The sequence below is a fragment of the Barbatula barbatula genome (assembly GCF_947034865.1).
Source record: "Barbatula barbatula genome assembly, chromosome: 13".
NCBI classification, from domain to species: domain Eukaryota; kingdom Metazoa; phylum Chordata; class Actinopteri; order Cypriniformes; family Nemacheilidae; genus Barbatula; species Barbatula barbatula.
In genome coordinates this window covers 22755870-22777276 of record NC_136776.1, presented here as the reverse complement: position 1 = coordinate 22777276, position 21407 = coordinate 22755870, and the positions used below count along the sequence as shown (strand labels likewise).

The 21407-nt window shown below is 42.7% G+C and overlaps 1 protein-coding gene across 1 annotated transcript in view; it reads left to right on the top strand.

The window, feature by feature from the left end:
* The window catches only part of fbn2b (fibrillin 2b), a gene marked incomplete at its 5' end in the record, with an annotated part of 43098 nt that overhangs the window by 4049 nt on the left and 17642 nt on the right, over positions 1 to 21407 (top strand). Inside the window, 25 exons of the mRNA XM_079471256.1 lie at positions 1066 to 1148; positions 1349 to 1447; positions 4419 to 4514; positions 4649 to 4744; positions 9490 to 9687; positions 11177 to 11302; positions 13171 to 13296; positions 15686 to 15838; positions 16258 to 16491; positions 16564 to 16704; positions 16972 to 17091; positions 17474 to 17599; positions 17696 to 17818; positions 17915 to 18190; positions 18315 to 18368; positions 18465 to 18590; positions 18743 to 18868; positions 18983 to 19102; positions 19645 to 19782; positions 20009 to 20059; positions 20151 to 20276; positions 20425 to 20652; positions 20746 to 20871; positions 20956 to 21084; positions 21173 to 21289. Coding sequence (XP_079327382.1) covers positions 1066 to 1148; positions 1349 to 1447; positions 4419 to 4514; positions 4649 to 4744; positions 9490 to 9687; positions 11177 to 11302; positions 13171 to 13296; positions 15686 to 15838; positions 16258 to 16491; positions 16564 to 16704; positions 16972 to 17091; positions 17474 to 17599; positions 17696 to 17818; positions 17915 to 18190; positions 18315 to 18368; positions 18465 to 18590; positions 18743 to 18868; positions 18983 to 19102; positions 19645 to 19782; positions 20009 to 20059; positions 20151 to 20276; positions 20425 to 20652; positions 20746 to 20871; positions 20956 to 21084; positions 21173 to 21289 — 3338 coding nt within the window. The remainder of the gene's footprint in view (positions 1 to 1065; positions 1149 to 1348; positions 1448 to 4418; positions 4515 to 4648; positions 4745 to 9489; positions 9688 to 11176; positions 11303 to 13170; positions 13297 to 15685; positions 15839 to 16257; positions 16492 to 16563; positions 16705 to 16971; positions 17092 to 17473; positions 17600 to 17695; positions 17819 to 17914; positions 18191 to 18314; positions 18369 to 18464; positions 18591 to 18742; positions 18869 to 18982; positions 19103 to 19644; positions 19783 to 20008; positions 20060 to 20150; positions 20277 to 20424; positions 20653 to 20745; positions 20872 to 20955; positions 21085 to 21172; positions 21290 to 21407) is intronic.

The following is a 21407-nucleotide window of genomic DNA, read 5'->3' as shown; positions in this document are numbered from 1 at the left end:
TACTAAACTGCTGTGGAAAAGCAATCCGAGCCGAAGTGAGCTTCACAGAGCCGAGTCATACTAAACCTGATGGTACCATGCAAAAGCGCAATTGGTGTCTCTCTTATATCTAGATGTGTTTAAGACTAATTTAGTTTGATTTTAAGAAGCAAGACTCCTTGCTTCCATGTTTTTTTTTAACATCCCACCCTTCCAACCCCCTGTCCACTTCCACTTGTTTTCTTTACCTCCCACTGATTCTTGCCCTTTTACCAGCATTTTCCGTTTCCGTACTCCAACTTCTAATACTGTTTTTGCCCCAACTCCCTCCAGCTCTCTGTCTCCGGCTCTGCAGTTTGTAGTCATGTCGTCTGGTATTGTGGTTTAAAATCCAACAAACGATTCAAACTACAGCTGGTCATCCCCAGGTGAATGACAGCAGTAAACTTCTGCCTTGTAGAGCAAAGGAATTTGTCTCTGTGTGTGTGTTTAGAAAGACAGATGTCCAAGGTTTTTTCAAAGCTCTATTTATGGCAGACTAAACTGGGTGCTGATAGAAATAAAGCTTTTTCTCAGTGAGTGTCCAGGTTTAATGGAGATCCCCTGAGCTTGTTGGAAGGGAACCGTGAATATTAACCGAAGGTGTGGTACTGGCCCACAGTCTGGGAAGTAGTCCTGAGCACTTGGATCAAGTCTTATTCCCCAAACAGTGGCCCCTAAAACGTGGTCTTACTCGTGAGAAACGGTGCTCATGCAGAGAAACGATTAACTTTGGACTTGGCCTTGTAAAGTATCTCACATACATCAGCTTCATTTCTCTGGACTAATTCTTGCTGTTGGTGGGAAAGTCTGTACCAACATTAGAGTAGCTAGTAAATATATCTGTCTCAGGATGTTTGGTTAGGATCCTACTCAAAACAAACTGCCTATTTTCACTATGGTCCCTGGATAGATGAATAAAGTCCTTCGGGCCACTCAGTGAGCGGCATTTATTTCCAAATGCGGGTCTTTCAGACTGCAGATATTTCATTCTGAGAAACGGTTCATTATGGTTTAATTTCATTGGGTTTGTTTTCTTTGTTTCAGGCCCAATGTATGTGGTTCTCGCTTTCACTCCTATTGTTGTCCAGGATGGAAAACGCTTCCTGGAGGGAACCAGTGCATCGTTCGTAAGTATCTGCAGCATCACGTGACTGACGCAGGATATTCTTGCTTTTAAAGTTGGGGGTTGAAGGATTTATGGTACACAACTTACATTAGCTTGACTACAATCGCAGGGTTCACTCATAGGACAAACTGGGGAAACTGAAGTCTTTCAGAAATGTAAAGGCTAAGATGTGTACTGTATAAAGTCATTTTCTCCTTTCAGCGATCTGCAGGAACTCATGTGGCGATGGCTTCTGCTCAAGGCCCAACATGTGCACTTGCTCTAGTGGTCATCTTTCGCCTAACTGTGGAGCGGCCGCAGGTGAGTTCAGTCATTTCAGCTTTCCTGCACCTCATTACACTTACAAAACATCCATTAATGAGCTAAATACATAACGAACTCTGTGACCATTTTACAGTAGATTCACTCGAATGGGCCTTTTTAAACCAAGGGTCACTGTTTTGAAAACTCACCACTAGACCATGGTTCCAACATGTTTTTTAATTGGCTAAAAGCAGGGCCATCGCTACCTATAAGAAGAGCAGGCAGTTGCTTAGGGCCTCAGGCTTGGAGGTGGGGACTCCATAACTGTAACGTGTCTCCAACTTTGATGCACATAACATCACACTACGGCAACAGTGTTTCCAAAGCATATAGGCATAGTCTACTTAAGTCTTGACTGCACTCACCTGTCCTCACATGCAGCTAGAGTTGCGCGATGCATGTAACCGCATATCTCTTTTACCGTCTTTGGCATTGTTTGTCATCACAAAATATGATTATTTTTACACGTTTTAATGCTTGCCCATTTAAACTTTCTATTGATTTCTCACTCGAACAGCACACACAGATGACAGTTCTCATAAAGCGCCAGGGTAAACGCAAGTTCTCTATTGTGCCTTTTTGTGCATCTTTTATACTGTGAAATATAAGGCTATGTAAAAAACACACGTAAACAGTCCGTTATGTCTGAAATGAAGGTATCAGTCAGATCTATATCACTAGCCTATATTAAATAATTTAAAGTAATTTACAGTAGGCTAAACTTATCAAAAAGACTGGAAATTAATGTCTGTGTTACTGTAAAATGATTACACAAAAATCTAATCCTGACTGCCGTAAAATTTAATTTAGACCAGTTTTAAATTGAAACTTTATAATATCATAACATTACAGTGTAATAAAATACTTTATTTTTTCTAAATGTCTGAGGGGATGAGGGTGCTGTGAGTAGCCCTTCAAAATAAATTTTGCCTTGGGCCTCCAAAGTTTTAATACCAGCCCTGGTTAAAAGTCTTTTTAAGCCATATTCCTTGAATGTTTTGAAGGATTTATTAGGTTAAATGCTGTATCAGTTGATATTGAGCAGAGGTATTGCCATTCAGGAAATTTCTTCAACAGAGTATCACGTTTCTTACGAATCATCAGCCATGAGTATTTTCTGTTGAGATATGTTCTGGCCACCTAGAAATGCCTTTTTTATGAATAAAAGGTTTAATTTATAATTGTTTAGTTCGTTTTTTGTAATTTTGGGATAAGCTGTCGAACATAGTTGCAGGTTTCTGTTTCTACACCTGCCAGCAGTGTCCGTCCATTTCATAGCAAATGCCAGGAATATGCGGTCATAGACAAATAAACCCAAATACACCTAACCATAGGGTTTGGTCTCGTAAGCTGTAAACCCACAGTTGATTTATTCTGTAGTGAGAAATTGACCATACAGTTGCCTGTTTGAAAGCAAACACTAAACATACACTCGTGATCTGTTTGGGCAGCCTTATAGGATTTGTGAGATCGGTTTTGCTGTCATTACACCCACCTGACCGCGTGCCGTCTGCAGTGGTTGGGAGCGGTCGCATTTTTGAGTCAGCCATGAATCTGCAATTGTTCCATAAATTACAAGGATGTTAGCCTAGCCATAAGCGTCCAGATGTTGCAAGATCAAAATAACGCATGGAAATAAACTGCTTAACCAAGACTAAGGTGGTTAACTGAGCACGGACAAGATAGTGTTTAGCTGTTTTAGCAGGTGTCCAAATGTCCGAATCGCCCTAGGCTGATCTCATGTCTGGGCATTATTACCTAACTGTGTCTTTCATTTTCAACCACAAAATCATACATACATGTGGTTTTTAAGATTTAACAGCTCAAGAATTAAAACTCAACACCAACGCGTCAGTAATGCAAGCCACCGGATTTCTTCTTAAGCCCCAAAACATCTCGCCATGAACTTGACGTTGACAGGCTGCGGATTTCCATGCTAGATGCGCGATACAGACGGTCATAAAGGACCTCTGTTTCTCTGCTTTGCTCACGTTTCGTAGCTTGTAAAAAACAGACAGATGTGACTGGTGCATACAGAGGTGCATTGTGGTGCTGGAACCTCAGGGAACCCCAATTTTGCGTGGGTCGCATGTTTGCATGTGCGGTTGAGCACGTGCAGCTTTCTTCGAATGGGTTGGCAAGCTACATCGCCCCCACCCCCACCTATTGTGGACCGCCAGCAGGTCTAGCCGATTAAGTCATTTCCTGTTCTTTAGGAAAACACGACCCTACTCAAATGCTCACAGGCATGGCTGTTGAAAGCATGCCATCTCCAAAAAAAATGAATTGGACATGTTTGATCTCTCTGTCTCCATCTCCATTTTCAATGTAAAGACACACAAAATGGCTATGTTTTAGGCTTTTTGTATTAAGACAATAACCGTCCAGTTTTTTTTATTAGGTCATGGCAAGTTGAGATCATTGCCAATAAAGAATAATATGATAGTTGCTTAAAAAAATTTGGGTCTGGAAAGAATAGTAGAGTGAATTATGTTTTGGGCTGAAACTATATGGCACGACGCCTGTGTTTAGACAGAACAAAGAGATTGGCGAGCATCGCTTTGACGCGACCAATGGGAAATATCAATATTTTAAAATCGATGCATCGAAGATGATTTGTTGCTCTTTTGACAACGTGAAAATTATCCCTGAGGAAATGCTATTTAAAATGACAATATTTTTTATCTCACATCATTGTAAAATTATTCTGTTAAGATGGAAATCTTTGCTTAGTGATTTTGTCTGCGCCAAAGAATTTCTAGTTCTTGGAAATCATTGGAAATGAATCACACGAGCTTACTGTTTCAAATAATATTTTTACTGCTATACGGTGTGTGGAAATCTTTCAAAATAGTTTTGGGGCTAATTCCGTATTAAATAACTTCAGATGAGTAACGGTTGGCTGGATGGAGAGGAGAATTGAGCAATCAAGCATTTTCATTATCTCGCCTTTTTCCCGGTTTTACAGTCCAGTCCTGCAGCGTTCGTTGTATGAACGGAGGCGTTTGTAATGAAGACGCCTGCTCGTGTCAGAAGGGCTATACAGGAAATCACTGCGGACAGCGTAAGTGTACTTCATCTTAATGATTTCATTCATAAAACCACATGAAGATACATACAGTAGCAACTCAAGAACCCAAAATAGCATCTTATGTCTGTTATAAAAAAAAACTATTTTGACAAATTTGTTTTCCGCAGCTGTGTGTGAAAATGGATGTCAAAATGGCGGCCGGTGCGTCGGTCCCAGCAGATGTGCCTGTGTCTACGGGTTTACTGGGCCACAATGTGAACGAGGTAACAACCCTTTTAAAGTTCCTCTTACTTCTAAATTGTGTTGTGGCACACTTTAAGATGTCTTGAAGTTTGTGAGGTTTATTTACTGTCTCGCATCTGTTTTAAAAATGCGGCCACAAAGGATGTTGCTGTGACCCAGAAACGCTCGACAGAATAATGTACAGTGCTACAGTTTTGACGCAGGTTTAATAATGCACTTTAGTTTACCGTAGCTAGTGTGAAATTAATAATACAGTTCAAATTGTGGCCAAGTCTCCCCCAGTAAGGACGACAGCCTCCTCTACGCCTGCCAAGGCGCTCTTGAGGCAAAATCCTTGACTGCAGAAAATGACAGAGTGACGTGATAGTAAAGACAAGGCTCCAATAAGGCCGTGTGAAATGTGGGAGAGAAACGCCCCAGGCACACAGGACCGAATACCTGACCCTTTTTGGGTTACTTCACCCTCCTCCATCTGCCTTCCCGTCCAGACCCACCCCATCATGAAGCCACTTGTGCAATCGCGGGACGGTTTCCTTTGAAAATACAACACAGGGGGGTGATGGAAAACTTTGGTAGACATCTGGCAACAGATAAAGTAGGGTGTAAATGACAAGGGAACATTTCTGCGTGGCGCCGTAGACGTTTTCTTAGTAGAACTGGGGGCGTTGGATGGAGACCCCAGCTGTGTATACAACTAGCACAAACAATCTACTCTTCACACTGGGAGTGTCGTCCACCTGACACCAGCTGCCCCCCAGCGACTTGTTCCCCGGCCACCCGACCACATCCGTTCAGCTCAGAGCCGTTTCTCATAGTCCTCCAGACGCACCCTCAAGGCTGTTGGGTGTCTGGAGGAGGCTGTAAAAAGCTCAAAGCTAACCATTAGTAACATCAGCTTTTAAGATGGGTAGAGAGATAGAGACACAGTTAGCGAGAGAGAGAGAGTGAGTGAGAAGCCCAGGTCCACTGTCCTGGCCCGTTAACTCTGCTTAAATCCAACTAGTGTCAGCCAAGTGTGCATTTGTTAGCAATACCAAACTTACATGAAGTTTGGCACACTGCTTTCTGGTGATGAAAAGTGAATGAAAGGGGACATGAAATTTATTTGGAGCATATTGTTTTGCACAAGGAAACGTCTAAGAGAAGTTAAGCTGAGATCAATTCATACGGTTCATCTGACTTGCATTTATGTGTTTATGTGCTCCATTATGACACTAAGAATTACAGCATTTTTGGGGGGGTTAAAAAGCAAATCACGTTGAGCAAGTACATGAAAAATCACTCCTTATCTTACCTAATATACAACGGGAAGCTTTGGGGCAAATGTGGGTTAAGTAACTTGCAATTTTACATTTCAAACATAGCTGACGACATATAGTGCAAGTTTTTCTCTCTGTTTGGTCATTATTTGTACAAAGACTTGGTACCAAAGAAAGTAGACCTTAAGAAGCAACATGTGTACATGCCTTGTGTTTTGGGAAAGTAAGTTGCATACATGTTCTGCGAGCAAGACGTGAGCTCAGCTTGGGTGCGGTTTATAGAAAGTGAATAAATGAGATCACTTCAGAAATGGTGTCGGACCCATTCATGGAATTAATTTTCCCTATAGCATGTGTACATAAGATAACCTTTGCAGAACAATACAACACGTAATATTTATGTTGCAGCCGAGGGTTGAATTTTCCCATATTGAAGTTGACGTCACTTCCGAAGCCGTTGGCCTTTTTGGAAGCCTTTACATGCTGAGAACGGATTAAAGAGAAAAGCAATGTTCAGAGCAGTAAGACATGTAACCACATGAGTATGATTGGCCGTAGACTCATTTGTGAGTCATAAAATGGTTGAAATCAAGGCTTGCTGTACATGTGGGAGATGGATAAGGTAGAATTAAAGCCACTGTTTTTGTCGGACTGTAAATCATTGAGCAGTAAAAGTGTTTGTTGATCAGTTCAGGCAACATCAAAGCTTTACACAGGAGGGCTTGAGCGTATAATGTTTCCTTCACCCTCATTTTCTCAAGGTGCAAAGCTTTTTCTTTACATCTTCATTCCTCCATGTGCATGAATTTACGCTTTTAAGCATTTCTTTGCAGATTTCATATCTTGATCTCCACTCTGATTAAACTAAATTAGGCCCAGACGTAGCCTTAGCAGGTTTTTGGTAGGATGTCAAGTTTCCTCCTCTGTCGTTCAGTGTGCATTTGGTCCCCCGAGGTTGCGCGTTCCAGACCAGATTAACTTCCATCGGCTGATTTTTCATTTTGTAGAAGGTCCTTCATGACAGGCTATCCTTTTGGTCCATTAGCATTAGGGATAATGAATACAGGCCAAGTCATCGGAGTGTGAAGATGGCTCTCCATCACACACAATATTGTCCCGATCCCTTGAGAGGCGTCGTGTGTTAACCTGGAGTTTAACATCATGATTCATAGTCTTCTCAGAAAGTAATACTTGGCAGACGTCGTTGGCATGGAAACAAAGTAGTGACTTAACGGAAAGACGAGACGAGTAAGCGTTTGGCGGGAAGGAGATGTAGGTAACTGGTTTCAGTCTTACCATCCGAACCGTAATCATGGCATAATTTCTCAAATTATGTCTGCATCATCAACACTTCCCCCTTCTCAGCTTCCTTTATAAATGAGCGTGCTTGTTTCTGGGAAACGGTGTCCGTACGTTGCCGTCAGTGTGACCTTGCAAACCTGAGACCTAGTACTGGATTGTGATGTCCTACCATGTTACACTGTTATTCTTTGGCCGTGTGAGCATACAGATGGAGTTGAGCTTAACTTGGCTTGCAGGGTAACATCTTCTTAACGATGTTGGCTAGAGTTTCCAGACTATAGGGCTCCAGCTTCCATGTACTGTAGATCAAAGGAGCCGGCAGACAGATCTCACCAGCTCACCAAGATGGTCTTGAAGCAGTTTTTCTTGGTTTTTGGACATCAAGATCATAGGTTGCTCAGCAGAGTATGGCTGTGGACTATAGTGTTTTGTTTACTAGTTGAAAGTTGAACTAGTTGTGACATGAATGCCACCCATCAATGTGCAATGTCTATGTTGTTTCTGGTCACACAGCATTGTGTTAACAGAGCAGACAAATGGTGTGGATGAGAAATGAAAGCTTGCCTATGGCTGTTGACAGATTTTTGATGCATGCATTGTCATGAAGAGCGAGGCGATCGTGTCACGCTCTCTTATAGTTTCTTTCCGCCTATGAGGGACATTGGGTTAGTTTTAGGGGAGCTACTCAAGCATTTTGGCTTGTAAGTGAAAACTCGTAAATGAACTACATTCTGTGTGGTTGCTTTGTTAACCCAGTTAACTTAATTTTATTATTATTCTTTTTGGATCAAGGGAACAGCGAATTTCTTCAGCGACATTTTTGAATTTTGCTAATTCAAAACATGAGCTAAATAGTCTAACTTTTGTTTTATTTTATTATTATTCTGGGATCAACAGCACAGTGAATTTCAAGCTTATGTGTTATAATATATTACAATATAATATATATATTTTTATTTATAACAAATTTCTTTACTCACCACTTTGAAAGGTATGTGAAATTTACTTTTGCTGCTTGCCATGTATAAAACAACGGCATGGGGTCCAAAATGACTTAACACACAGGCAACACGTCAACCCGTGAATCATGTACTTATAGACATCTTTAACCCCCAGGTCATTTTTCAAGTGCATTGGTCTGATTTCATTCCTCCCAGCATGGGAAAACGACTAAGTCCACAAATCAACAAGATCTCGTTTTTGTAGTATACACCCCAAAAAACTTTTCCCGCGGCTCCTGTGAATATTGTCGCTCACACAGGCTGATGCATTGTATACTGGATACGCCCGGACACATCTGGGCCGTGTCTTATCTTTAGTCCCAACCGGGCGCAATTAATCCATCCCAGATGTGCACAGGATTCTCGCTGTGGGTCGCCTCCGCTTGGAGAGAGGACCTGCATTCCTCAACTCAAATTGTCCAGGAAGAACAGTCAGGTCGAGGGGGGGTTGTTGAGGGGACAGCAAAGGGATTTTAAGACACGTGAGGTGGAAATCTCTATAGTTCTCCTTTATTTGCCTTCCCTTGACCTACTTTCTTAATGCCAGTCCCTTTTGGGTAGGAATTAATGTGATCCACCTTTCGTTTTACATGAAATATTACCAAATACTTTAAAAGACTGGAAATTGTGGGGTAATTTCCTATTCTAGTCCAATGTTTTTAATAAACCTTTGAGAAATACAAACTCGTGTTCTATTGTAGCATTAAACATCACTAGCAAAGCATTGTGAAAGGTTACGCCTTTGAGTTTTATTGAGTACAAATGTCCAGATATTCAACCGCTCCGTTTACTTTAGCATCAAGTTGGTTTATTTGTTTCGCAAAACCTTCTTTAAGAGAGTACGTTGTCTCAGTTGGCCATCGGCGCAAGAATTTTCACAGTGAAAGTAGAAACAGCCCCAGTACCATCAATGCACGCTCAACCATTTCTGCCAAAGACAAGAAAGCTTCTCATGGATTTCACCAGTATTGATACCATCCACCAATTTCTTAGTCATTATCTCATTATCTTATTAAGGAAATGTGAAAGACATATATTGGAAGAACATTCCCAGACTGACCACCAGCCTAGTGAGAGCTGGAGAAGATCTGTTATAATTGTTTGGTCTCTTGTGGCTTATATTTTGTACTTGCATGCCATAATTTTTTATTAGTGTTTGTTTAAATTTTGTCAAATACATTTTACTCTCTATCGCACTTGCAGACTACCGGACAGGACCTTGCTTCACGCAGGTCAACAACCAAATGTGCCAAGGTCAGCTTAGTGGCATCGTGTGCACCAAGACGCTGTGCTGCGCCACCATCGGACGAGCGTGGGGTCACCCGTGCGAGATGTGCCCCGCGCAGCCGCACCCCTGCCGAAGAGGTTTCATTCCCAACATCCGCACGGGTGCCTGCCAAGGTGAGAGTGACCAAGTGTCTAATTCTAGAAGCAAGGTTGTTGTTACTACATCGCTATTCCAACCAGCGTCTGAACAAAAAGCTTAGTCTTTTCTCCCTGGTGTCTGGTTCACGTGTTTGTGGAATTCTTGCCCTAATGACCGGCCTGACGGAGCAGATGAGCGTAACAAATGTTGTGACCTGTGTTTGGTAAACCGTACCACCAGAAGCGCAGCCATTGTATTACTTAGCAATGTCAAATATTTAGATGACTTCCATTAAGAGACGGGTCTTGCGACTTTGAATGGGATGATATTAGGCATACGTTGCCTTTGTTTAACATTATGTGGGCTTTTGTGCGTATAGAATTGTATATGTGCTATACACAAACATATAGACTCACAAAGTCAAGTTGCTTTGCCTTAGGGAACATTTTGTGACTCAAATACCACATCCCATTTAAAAGTCTTGAAGAAAGAGGCTCCTCTTGACTTGAATATCCTTCAATACCCAACACAATTCTGACCTGGATTTAACCAAAAGTCTGTCTGGATGAACTACAAAGCACACATGTGCACATTTAAATAGAGGCTTTGTGTGCTGTACGTAGAGCCTTCCAGAAACTCCTCGCACGATGGCGAGATGTTATTTTGGGAATGTATTAAAGGACAGATTGGCACAATCGGATGAAGGCTGAGGGTCTGCAGATTTCGGTTTGGCAATTGACCATGTGCATATCAATCGAGGAAAAGAAAGCGAGATAAATCAGACGCAGACGTTGGATGATGGATCTGGTTTGATGTCTGCCGGGTCTGTGCGCAGGCCAGACACGTTACCGCTGTCCAAACTCATCCAGACTTCTGTCCGATCTAGAGCGAACCAAAGGTCTTTGGGTGGGGGTAAGAAGCCCGAGGGCTGTGAGTTCAGATGAAAAGCAAATTTGTAAAGTGTCCGATGCAAGACTGTCCAAGAAAATCACAACTGCACGTTCTGACACGTTGCAGGTCATCAGGTCCATAGAATTTTATTGTTTTCCAATATCGTTGCTTTCCTTCTGAAACCAAATTTGCTGTTTTTCTGGAAATTGAATAAACTCTGTATTTTCAATGATTGCATGCTGTATTGCAAAAACATCGTGAAATTTGGAGGTTTCAGAAGAACAGCAGCGATACTCTCCCACAATATACATGGTACCAGGAATATTGTACTTTTAAGTTGTTTTGTAGTGTTTATGTTCATTTGAATGATATTTCTTTTAACAATTATTGCTATTTTTTAGTGCTTTAGTCATTTTATTTATTTATTTATTCACTCACAAATTGCTATTTATGTTAAATATATTTTATTTCAGTGTTCAGTTTTAGTTTAGTTTTTATTGCCTTCCGTCTTAAAAATGTTACAGTTTATTTCTGAAGCAATATTTTTGAGTACTTTTTGTGTTTTGTTTTATTTCAATGAACAGAAATGTTTAAATAGTTTTAATGCGTCATGATGTGTTTTTGTGTTGTTAGATGTGGATGAATGTCAGGCTATTCCCGGATTGTGCGCTGGAGGAAACTGCATCAACACCGTCGGATCGTACGAGTGCAAATGTCCCGCGGGCCATCGGCAAAGCGAGACCAACCAAAAGTGCGAAGGTACGGCAAAACCAACATGGTAACATATCAAATATACAAGCTGACGAAGAAAAACCAGTACAGAGTGCAAATGTAAAAATATAAAATAGTGATGATGTCAGCACAGAATAAAAAAAAACGTTAACATTGCAAGGCTTGTCACGTGCTTGTTGTCACTTTCAGGTCCAAGTATGCAGTAAATATTGGCTCTGAAACTCTGTTTTGGGATACTTACTCGAGTCTCACGTCCCTCTGGGTTCGTCTCGCTCGTCTTTAACATTAGATAGAGACGCTTGAGTGGAATTTAAACAATGCAGAGTGAAAATAATCTTGTGAAGGGGGGGTCTGTGTTTCTTGGACTCAGTCCTGGCCTTTGGGGCGTATTCAGATAAAACTTACAGAGAGAGATAGTGGACTTTCATACCAGTAGGGTTGTTTTACTCCTTATCTAACGCAGTATTTCACTTAAATTGCGTATTAGAGGCGTTTAATGCACATTCGTATCGCCAAATCAATCATTAGCCGTTGCAAAATAGGTCAACCTGACGGTATTAAGGAAAATGAATGGATTTAGATTTTGTAAAGGAGGGAATTGGACCTCTTAGCTTAACTCCTAATAACATTTTGGATGTAAATGACGTGCCTGCGACTGAATGAAGGTTTATAAAGATGGAACTCGGTGAAAGCAGACGTTCGCTTAGGGTCAGAAACAGAGAACGTGAAGAATCCTGTAATTAGACGCACGGGTTCAGTCGACGAGACCTGCCGTGCCGTAAACTCGCCGAACTTTGAGTGTGAACGGCTGGATTTTGGCAGGAAAGTGCTTCTCTCTTCTTTGAAGCTGTGCTGAGGGCGGAAAAACCCAGGTGCTAGATGTGCTGGATGGAAAGGGGGATAATTACAGGACAATGGGGTAGTGGAAAAAGTCTTGCCCCGGGCGAGGAGGTAGGGCATAACTTTTTGGTGCTTACAGGACAGTTTCAGTTACGAGAGATTCTTGACACGGCCTTTATGAAGAATCTAATATGATATAGTGTTCCTTTATAGGAACTTAAACATTTCTTCATTAAGCATCACGTCAATTTAAAGCCACAGCCGGAACCTTAATACGCTCTTATAAGACATAAGGCTGCAAAACCATTTTGGGACATTTTATTTGAATGCATGATCATGCTGAATAGTATCGTTAGCCCAGTCACATTTCCCTCTACAGGAAACCCAAATGATGGACGTGAAACAAAATAATGGGGCTATTGTGCCATGAATATTACATTTTCATCGTTTTTCCCTCCATTGTATGTACGGGCACACTAGCAGACGTTGATATTCGCAAATGTCACACGTACGTCTAATGACTTTAACACACGTGTGATGTTGTTAGCCGATGTTTCTCCATTTTGCAAATGTCCCTGCGGCGTCTACGCGTTGATCCAGGTGGCAGACGTTGCTCTGAGAACGTCACATCGCTCATGAAACTGTTTTTAGGCCTCAGTGATCTTTCGCTGGTTTGAAAGAGGTTTTTGTGACCACAGCCGGGCGACACACGCACACATATATTCATCAAAAACACAATCTACTTTGCCATGTTTTGCCCACATCCTTGCACACAGTGGCTGTATATAATTTTACTATAATAAATTGAACTGCACGTGTTTATAAATATAAGAGCGGCACGCAATAAAAGCAAGTTTTTCCATCTGTTCACTTTGAGTTTGGGTTTCAGTTTGAGTTTGCGCTTTTCGATGCGTTCTGACTGTACTGTAACCAGACAAACCCAATTAAGTTTAGGTCAAACTGTGCTTATTTTGTACACACCGTGTCTATTTCTACCGTTTTCCTTTATCTCTCGCTCTAGATCATCAGAAAACCTTGTTGTGTTTTTTTTTCAGATATCGATGAATGCGCGACCATCTCAGGAGTGTGCGACGGTGGAGAATGTACGAACACGGCCGGCAGCTACGTCTGCACCTGTCCGCGAGGTTACGTCACCAGCACAGATGGATCCAGATGTGTCGGTGAGTCTAATGAACACACACGCATGTAACCGCACACTTGACCTCACGCTCATGAACCACATCTGGCCCCTGATGCCTGTATGACTCGCAGGATGAGTCGCTCTGCGGTCAGCCACTTCAAGCCCAGATAAATGTGTTGCTGTGTGTATACGTGTGTCTGTAGTTTTGTTGAAAGTCTGATTCAGATGGGCAAATGAAATATTGTGAACACTACCAAAACATTACCATCACTACATAGGATGCATGGGATGTTTCGTCAAAAATAACGTATATTAAATTATCAACTAAGATGTTACGACAGTGTTTGGTTCAATGTATGTATAAACTAATGAATCCTTAACTTTGAAATCGGTATGATCAATTTTATGCCTTTTACAAAGAAAGATGGGATTCAAAATGCAACAAATCTCATAAATTGCACTTGAAATATTGTTAAAATCATAACTTCTTAAAAGTGTTCGTATTATTAATACTACATTAGAATTTGGTAGATGAGGTGTAAAGGTAAAGATTCACAGCTCTACTATTAGTTTGAGTGTTTATTCGTGTTATTTTCCACGGGGGTCACTAGGTTTGAGAATAACTGGCATAGACAAAGTAATATTAACCAATAATATCACAGCCTGACGGTTATTGAGCCAATCAGATGCCGTCCTACATAACTTCCTGTTAAATGTAGTTCATCTTCGAAATACGTCATTATGGATGTCGAAAGCTCGACAAAACACTTGATCATCCAGATCTGCTCCTGTCACACACTTATGAAACAAACCTATAAGGTTTTACTTTTCTCAGAAAGTGGTTTGAGAACAGGTTTCTTTAGCTGGACTCGGGACAGTCCGGTTTCCCCTCAGGGCGATTAATCACCAGAAGACAACAGAGCCAGTTGGCTGATATTTCCTCACAAACATTCCAGAATAGCGCAGCACAGATACCGTCGACCCCGTCTGGGGTTTTTCATATATACAGTATGTGTAATGTATGTTATACAGTCTTTACACGTGGTCTTGACTTTCTCACTGTTGCCTCCTCATCTGTCTTTCATAACCTTCTGATCTGTTGCGTCCCCGGGTGAGAATAAAGAAATGTGAGAAGTCGGCCCCGGATGACGCACTGACGTGTCCTTCGTATATTCCCAGAGACCTGTCTGGATTATTGACGGTCTCTTACTGTACATGTGGATCCGGTCAAGCTGGAGTCAAGGCTTGTTTTCAGTGTTAAACATAAAGGTTCACCGTGGTTTAACAGCCTGATGTCACAGGAGAAATTAAAGTGAAAATAAAATTTCACGTGTTCGCTTGAAAACACCCTTTATTGTTTTAATATTGGTTTAAGCAATGTACAATAACCTGCAATTTCATGTTTCAAACAGAGATGGCGATAGAGAGGCAAACGTTGTAGATTTCAACTATTCAGGCGGGTAGAATTTTGGAGTGTGTGTTTGACCCACAGCTGGTGCTTTGTGTCTCAGACCCGAACCGCAGGGAATTTCTGGGAGTGATGCTAATCAACGCTAATGCACTTTCGCTCTGTGAATATCGGCCTTTGAAATATCTACAAACACGTGAGAGCCCACATTCAGAGAGAGGTCTGGTTCCAATTGAAACCGGCGTTCCCATCAGAGAGCTGTTGCGAAACCAACCCTGCCCCCAGCCCCAAACCTCAGAGTCGATCCCAAGGGCTGGCGGGAGAGTATGGAACCTGCAGACGAATGGCCTCTTATGTTCAATATAATTGGTCTAGATTACTCCACATGGGCTTGATTTATGGCAGATTGCTAGCTCATTAGCCGAGTTAATCGACTTTCACCCCCTTGGTATCCATGCATCTCAACAAGCTCGCCCCTTCGCCCTATCGGTGACCTTGACCATGTAAAACCTTCAGCGCCATTCCAGACGAATTTCCATTTGCAGCACTGTGTCCAGTGGCTTTCCTCACCCTTCCAGTTGCCACCTCGTAAATTAGCTTCCGGTGGGACAGAGCACACGTAGCGCACCAACTTGATTTCATGTGACTGCAACTGTACTGGCGAGAAAAGTATTTGTGGTATTTGAAAATGTCTGTTTTTCGCATTTGTCTTCTGGGTAAAGTCGTCGTTAAAGTTAACGTGAAATGAGTGGTTGCTAGCAGATGCTTGCACGCTCTTGAGGTAGCAGTCCATATGTTAATCATGTTTCTTTGTACCTGTGATATAAGAGCTAGATGTGAACTTTAATAAGATAATGCATTTCAGTGCAAACTTCTTTTACAAATGCAATAAATGTTACGGATCATTTTGATTTACTCTGGAAACGTTTTTTCGTTATTTGTCATGTTGTTCCGGCACATTTGAGTATAGGAAAGGCACATTACAAATAAAATGCATTATTCTTTTTTCTCTCCATCACAGATCAAAGGGTTGGTACGTGTTTTTCCTCTGTGACGAGTGGGCGTTGTGCGTCCGAATTGACGGGTCAGTACTCGAAGCCGCAGTGTTGTTGTGAGACGGGCCGCTGCTGGGCCCTCGGACACATTCCGGAGATGTGCCCTGTCAGGGGATCAGGTGAGTGTGTAACGCTTTCATTCATTGGGAAATGCTGGGGCAAATTTGAAATGCGATTTAGTACTAAATAATTTTTTGACCCTAAAATACACCACGATCTTGTCAAGATACACCCAAAAGCAGTGCCGTTATAAATGACCCACCTCGAACTGTATTACAATACAAACAACATCCAGAGAAGGAATTCCTTTAGATCTACAAGAGCGTGACCTTCACGCGGCTCTCTAGGAAGAGTTATTTCAGACGTACCTTACAGAACGAGTTCAGGAGAAATACAGTTCAGGATGAAACGCTCTCTTTCATTGCCTCCCCTTCGCACCCTTGTGTTGTGCCCTCCTCCGCCCTTTCTTACACTGCAAGAATCTTTAGCCAGAAATATACAAACCATAATTCTGTCATTGTTCGTTATTTGTTTGCAGATGAATACAGGCGTCTTTGCATCCAGAGGCTTCCGTTCGCCACAGGTAATGGAGGGGGAATCCACGGGGGGACCATCAACGGTGGCGTTGTTTATAACGGCGGCGGCGATTTCAACGGCGGTTTCAACGGTTACGGCATCAAACACCCAACGCAGAACGGAAACGGAGGCACGTACATTCCCGGTGGCTTCGGCGGCGACCCGACTGTAAACGGCAACGGAGGCACAAAGATCAGTGAGTCACTGACTGTGTAATTCTTTCTTAAATCGAGAGTAGCAAGTTAACCAGAGCTCGTGTGTTTTTTAGGCCAGTTAAACGAGACCACTGTCGACGTGTGCAAGCACTTCACTAACCTGTGTCTCAACGGCCGCTGCATTCCCACGCCGACCAGCTACAGGTGCGAATGCAACATGGGGTACAGGCAGGACGTGCGTAGAGAATGCATCGGTAAATATTTCACATCTTCTTATTCGTGCCGCTTTTTAAGATGTACGTTTTATGCAGATGTACACAGTCCTGGGATTCGAACCCATGCCCTGGTGTTGCTAGTGTCATGCTCTACCTGATAAGAAAATCATGTTCTTATCTGATGTTGGAAAAATGGTTCAAGGTGGCCTCTGCTACCATCTGTAGGAGACTGATGGTAGTGCACGACTGTGCTAAAGAAGGTTTGATGGTTGATTTTTGGAAACATGTTTGTGTTTGTTCCCTCAGATGTGGACGAGTGTTCCAGTAACCCCTGCATCAATGGAGACTGTGTCAATACTCAAGGATCATATCATTGCAAATGCCACGAAGGATACCAGAGCACCCCCACCAAACAAGCTTGCATTGGTATTATTTGTTGCTGTTTTACTGTCATTACATACTTCCGTTTTGTTTTCAGAATGTTTTGTTGCTTCAAACTGTTTTGGGGTTGTTGAATGTCATAGGTTATTATGAGTGCAGAACTATATTATATAGTCAATCTCCCATTAATATTTTCAGTTAGTCTAGTTATTCATTGAACACAAATGAATAGTCGGTATGCATACTTCAGAGTATAGATTTGTTATCAGTTTTATCGTTGTTTTATTAATAAGCTTTTAATTTGATAATTTCACGTTTATTATCAGTTAAACAAAATGTTTTTATTTTATACTATAATAACCAAGGCACATTTACATGCCTCATTGACCTCATGACCTCAACTTACATTTGCTTATCGCTCACTCAGACATTGACGAGTGTATCGTGAACGGTGTGATGTGTCGTAACGGCCGCTGCGTGAACACCGATGGAAGTTTCCAGTGCATCTGTAACGCTGGTTTCGAGGTCAGCCCTGATGGCAAAAACTGTGTCGGTAAGCCTTTCAACCCGAGCTTAATCCGTCCATGCATCCATCCATGAGAAACTATTCATTCAAATGATTCATGAGAGCGCTTGGTCTTTCCCCCAGACCACGATGAATGTGCCACCACCAACATGTGCCTTAACGGCATGTGTATAAACGAAGATGGAAGCTTCAAGTGTATCTGCAAACCTGGATTTGCTTTGGCGCCCAACGGACGCTACTGTACCGGTGAGCATCCGCACAAAGTTTCAGGAACGTGTTGTTTCAACAAAAACATTCTCTAAAGAATTGCGTTGTTTTCTTTATCTCGTTTGATTTGAACAGACATTGATGAATGCCAGACGTCGGGCATCTGTATGAACGGCCGCTGTGTTAACACCGAGGGCTCTTTCCGCTGCGAGTGTCCTCCCGGTCTGGCCATTGACATGGACGGGCGTGTGTGTGTAGACACCCACATGCGCTCCACGTGCTACGGAGCAATAAAGATGGGCACCTGCTCTCGCCCGTTCCCAGGGGCGGTGACCAAATCGGAGTGTTGCTGTGCCAACCCAGAGCACGGCTTTGGAGAGCCCTGCCAGCCCTGTCCCGCGTTCAACTCGGGTAAACCATAACTAATATCAATGCTGAATACGGTGCTCGCAATACTTTTGAATTTAAGATCTTTTGAACACGAATATATTATGTTGATGCTACGACGCAAATAAGTTGGTTTGTTTGCGCTCAGCTGAATTTCAGGCGGTGTGCAGCAGCGGGCCTGGGATTACCACAGATGGACGAGGTGAGAGTCTGTTTATGGCAAGATTGCTATTTCTTGATCACAGGCATACGTTTGTATACAGTTAACTGTGATTGACCGGGATCTGTTTTCTCGCAGACATCAACGAATGCGCTTTGGATCCGGATATCTGTCAGAACGGGATCTGCGAAAACCTGCGCGGAAGCTACCGTTGTATCTGTAACATCGGCTATGAGTCCGACGCTAGCGGCAAGAACTGTGTCGGTGAGTTAGGCTAGCTACATTTTATGTCACTTCAACAAATGTCACTGTTATGTGGAAAACGACCCGTGTAATACTTTTTATTTCGATGGTTTGTTTATCGTGATAGTTCAGTAAAAAAGTGTGAAACTATATTTTTACGTTTCCTTTTTCAGACATTAACGAATGTTTGGTAAATCGTCTATTGTGCGATAACGGCATGTGCAGAAACACGCCCGGAAGTTACACATGCTCGTGTCCTAAAGGATTTTCCTTCAAAGCGGACTCAGAGACATGTGAAGGTGATTTGTACCCGAAATCTTTATTTCTTTTTCACAGAAATTATTTGTTGGTTTTTCGCAAACGTCATATTCTTCTAATACCGAAAATGTCTCAACTGTTTTTTTCTCGTTCAGACATCAATGAATGCGACTCGAACCCTTGTATCAACGGCATTTGTCGCAATGTGGCGGGATCCTTCAACTGCGAATGTTCTCACGGCAGCAAGCTGGACTCTACCAATACCGTCTGTGTGGGTAAGTGTTGCGAGTTTCTTTTAAATGAAAATCTGCACCGGACAACCTCAGGCTTGATCAGTCTTGAAAAGTTTGTGAAAGCAATTTTCTCTATCAAGAAAAATGAATACGATTTTCACTTCCAGAACCCCTTCGTTGTGCTACATTAGCTTTCCTGCCGCCTCTCATGACTAAAGAGCGTACAAACGACACCCACAAGAAAGTATTACCCAACATTAACACACCGATGCGCATGCGGGTGTTTATTTCCCCTTTAGATGCGAACGGCTGCTCTTATTGGTTCGGGAGGCGTGTTTCATTTGTCTAAAGCTGAACTTGGTCTGATTGAAATTAATGGGCCGTGAAGGCAATAGGTCGAGCGTTTAGGCGTTCGGGATGAATGCCCGCAGAGATTTCCTCCCATGTTGCTTCATATCTTCAAAAATGCCTTGATTCTCTGCGGGGGGGGGGCCTTCCAAATGCCACAATGTCCATTTCTTGAATGTCACGCTCTTTTAAAAAGAAAATCCTTATCTGGGTTTCTGTGCGTTTTCTCCATGCAGACAGCATGAAAGGAACTTGCTGGCTGAACATTCAGGACGGCCGCTGTGAGGTGAACATAAACGGGGCGACGCTGAAGTCGGAGTGCTGTTCTACTCTGGGGGCGGCCTGGGGAAGCCCGTGTGAACGCTGTGAAGTCGGTTAGTTACGTTATACGCATATACACGCATACACAGTTTTGCCCAGCCACTGTATCTACACAAAAAGTGTAAATGTTTATTGTTTTAAGAGATTTGTTTTCATACGTAATGTAGATGTTACGTGAACGTTTGGTATTTCCCAAATACTTGCAATGACGTCCTATTCATATCGTGTTTTGCATTTATTTATGAAACACAAACTTTTACCTGTATTCTCTTCGCACAGACACGGCCTGCTCCAAAGGTTTCGCTCGAATGAAAGGACTCGTCTGTGAAGGTACATTACCCATAATGCGTTGCTGCATTTACTTCACAGAATATCAAGTGCGTGACATGACCCAATGTTACATGGTGTTTTTGTTTTTCAGACATAAATGAATGCGAGGTGTTCCCCGGCGTGTGCACAAACGGCCGTTGCGTGAACACACAGGGCTCGTTCCGATGCGAGTGTGCTGATGGACTCACGCTGGACGGAGCCGGACGAACATGTGTCGGTAGGACAACAGAGCTTTTTTTTCATAAGTGATTCTATACTTGAATTTAGTGTATCCAACACCGCAAAACATTTGCTTTGCTTTGAAGAGAACATGTTCTTGAATTAAAAACCGAAAGTTGAACTGTAAATGTGCGTTTGCCTTGTAGACATCCGCAGCGAGCAGTGTTACATGAAATGGGACGAGGACGAGTGTGGCGAACCCTTACCGGGCCGGTACCGCGCGGATCTGTGCTGTTGTACGGTGGGAGCGGCGTGGGGCGTCGACTGTGAGGCGTGTCCCAAACCCGGCACACCCGAATTCAAAACCATCTGCCCACGAGGACCTGGAATCGCCAACCGTGGGGATATCATCACAGGAAGACCCTTCTATAAAGGTTCTTGCATTCTTACGAGAAAATCTTTTTACACCAGGAAATGCGAATCTAGTTGTTTTTGGAAACTTACGTTGTTATCATCCGTGTCTGTAGACGTGAATGAATGTAAGGTCTTCAGAGGTCTGTGTACTCACGGAACGTGCCGGAACACCATCGGAAGCTTCAAGTGCCGCTGTGACAGCGGTTTTGCGCTCACCATGGAGGAGAGAAACTGTACAGGTGCGTGGTTCACATGAACGTCTGCAACATGAATACTATAGTAATGCACGAATACCGATGACACCGCTTGTGTCGTTCTTGCAGATATCGACGAGTGCACCATCTCTCCTGACCTATGCGGTCAAGGCACCTGCGTCAACACGCCTGGAAGTTTCGAGTGTGAATGTTTCGATGGTTATGAGAGCGGCTTTATGATGATGAAGAACTGCATGGGTGAGACGCGAGCGCACACACATTCTTCCCGTTGACATTTTCTCAGACCTGCAGAGTCATCTTTTCTCTCTCTCTCTCTTTCTTTCAGACATTGACGAGTGCGAGCGAGAACCCCTGCTGTGTCGCGGGGGCACGTGTCTGAACACAGAGGGCAGTTATGAGTGCGACTGCCCCACAGGACATCAGCTTGCAGAGGGATCTGTGTGTGAAGGTAAAGAGTTCTGTCTTATCGACCTTTATGTCTAGTGGTATAAAGTAATCCGAATAAGTGTGAGTGCACATTTTATATATTATTTAAAGAAAATATGTAATTATATTATTCA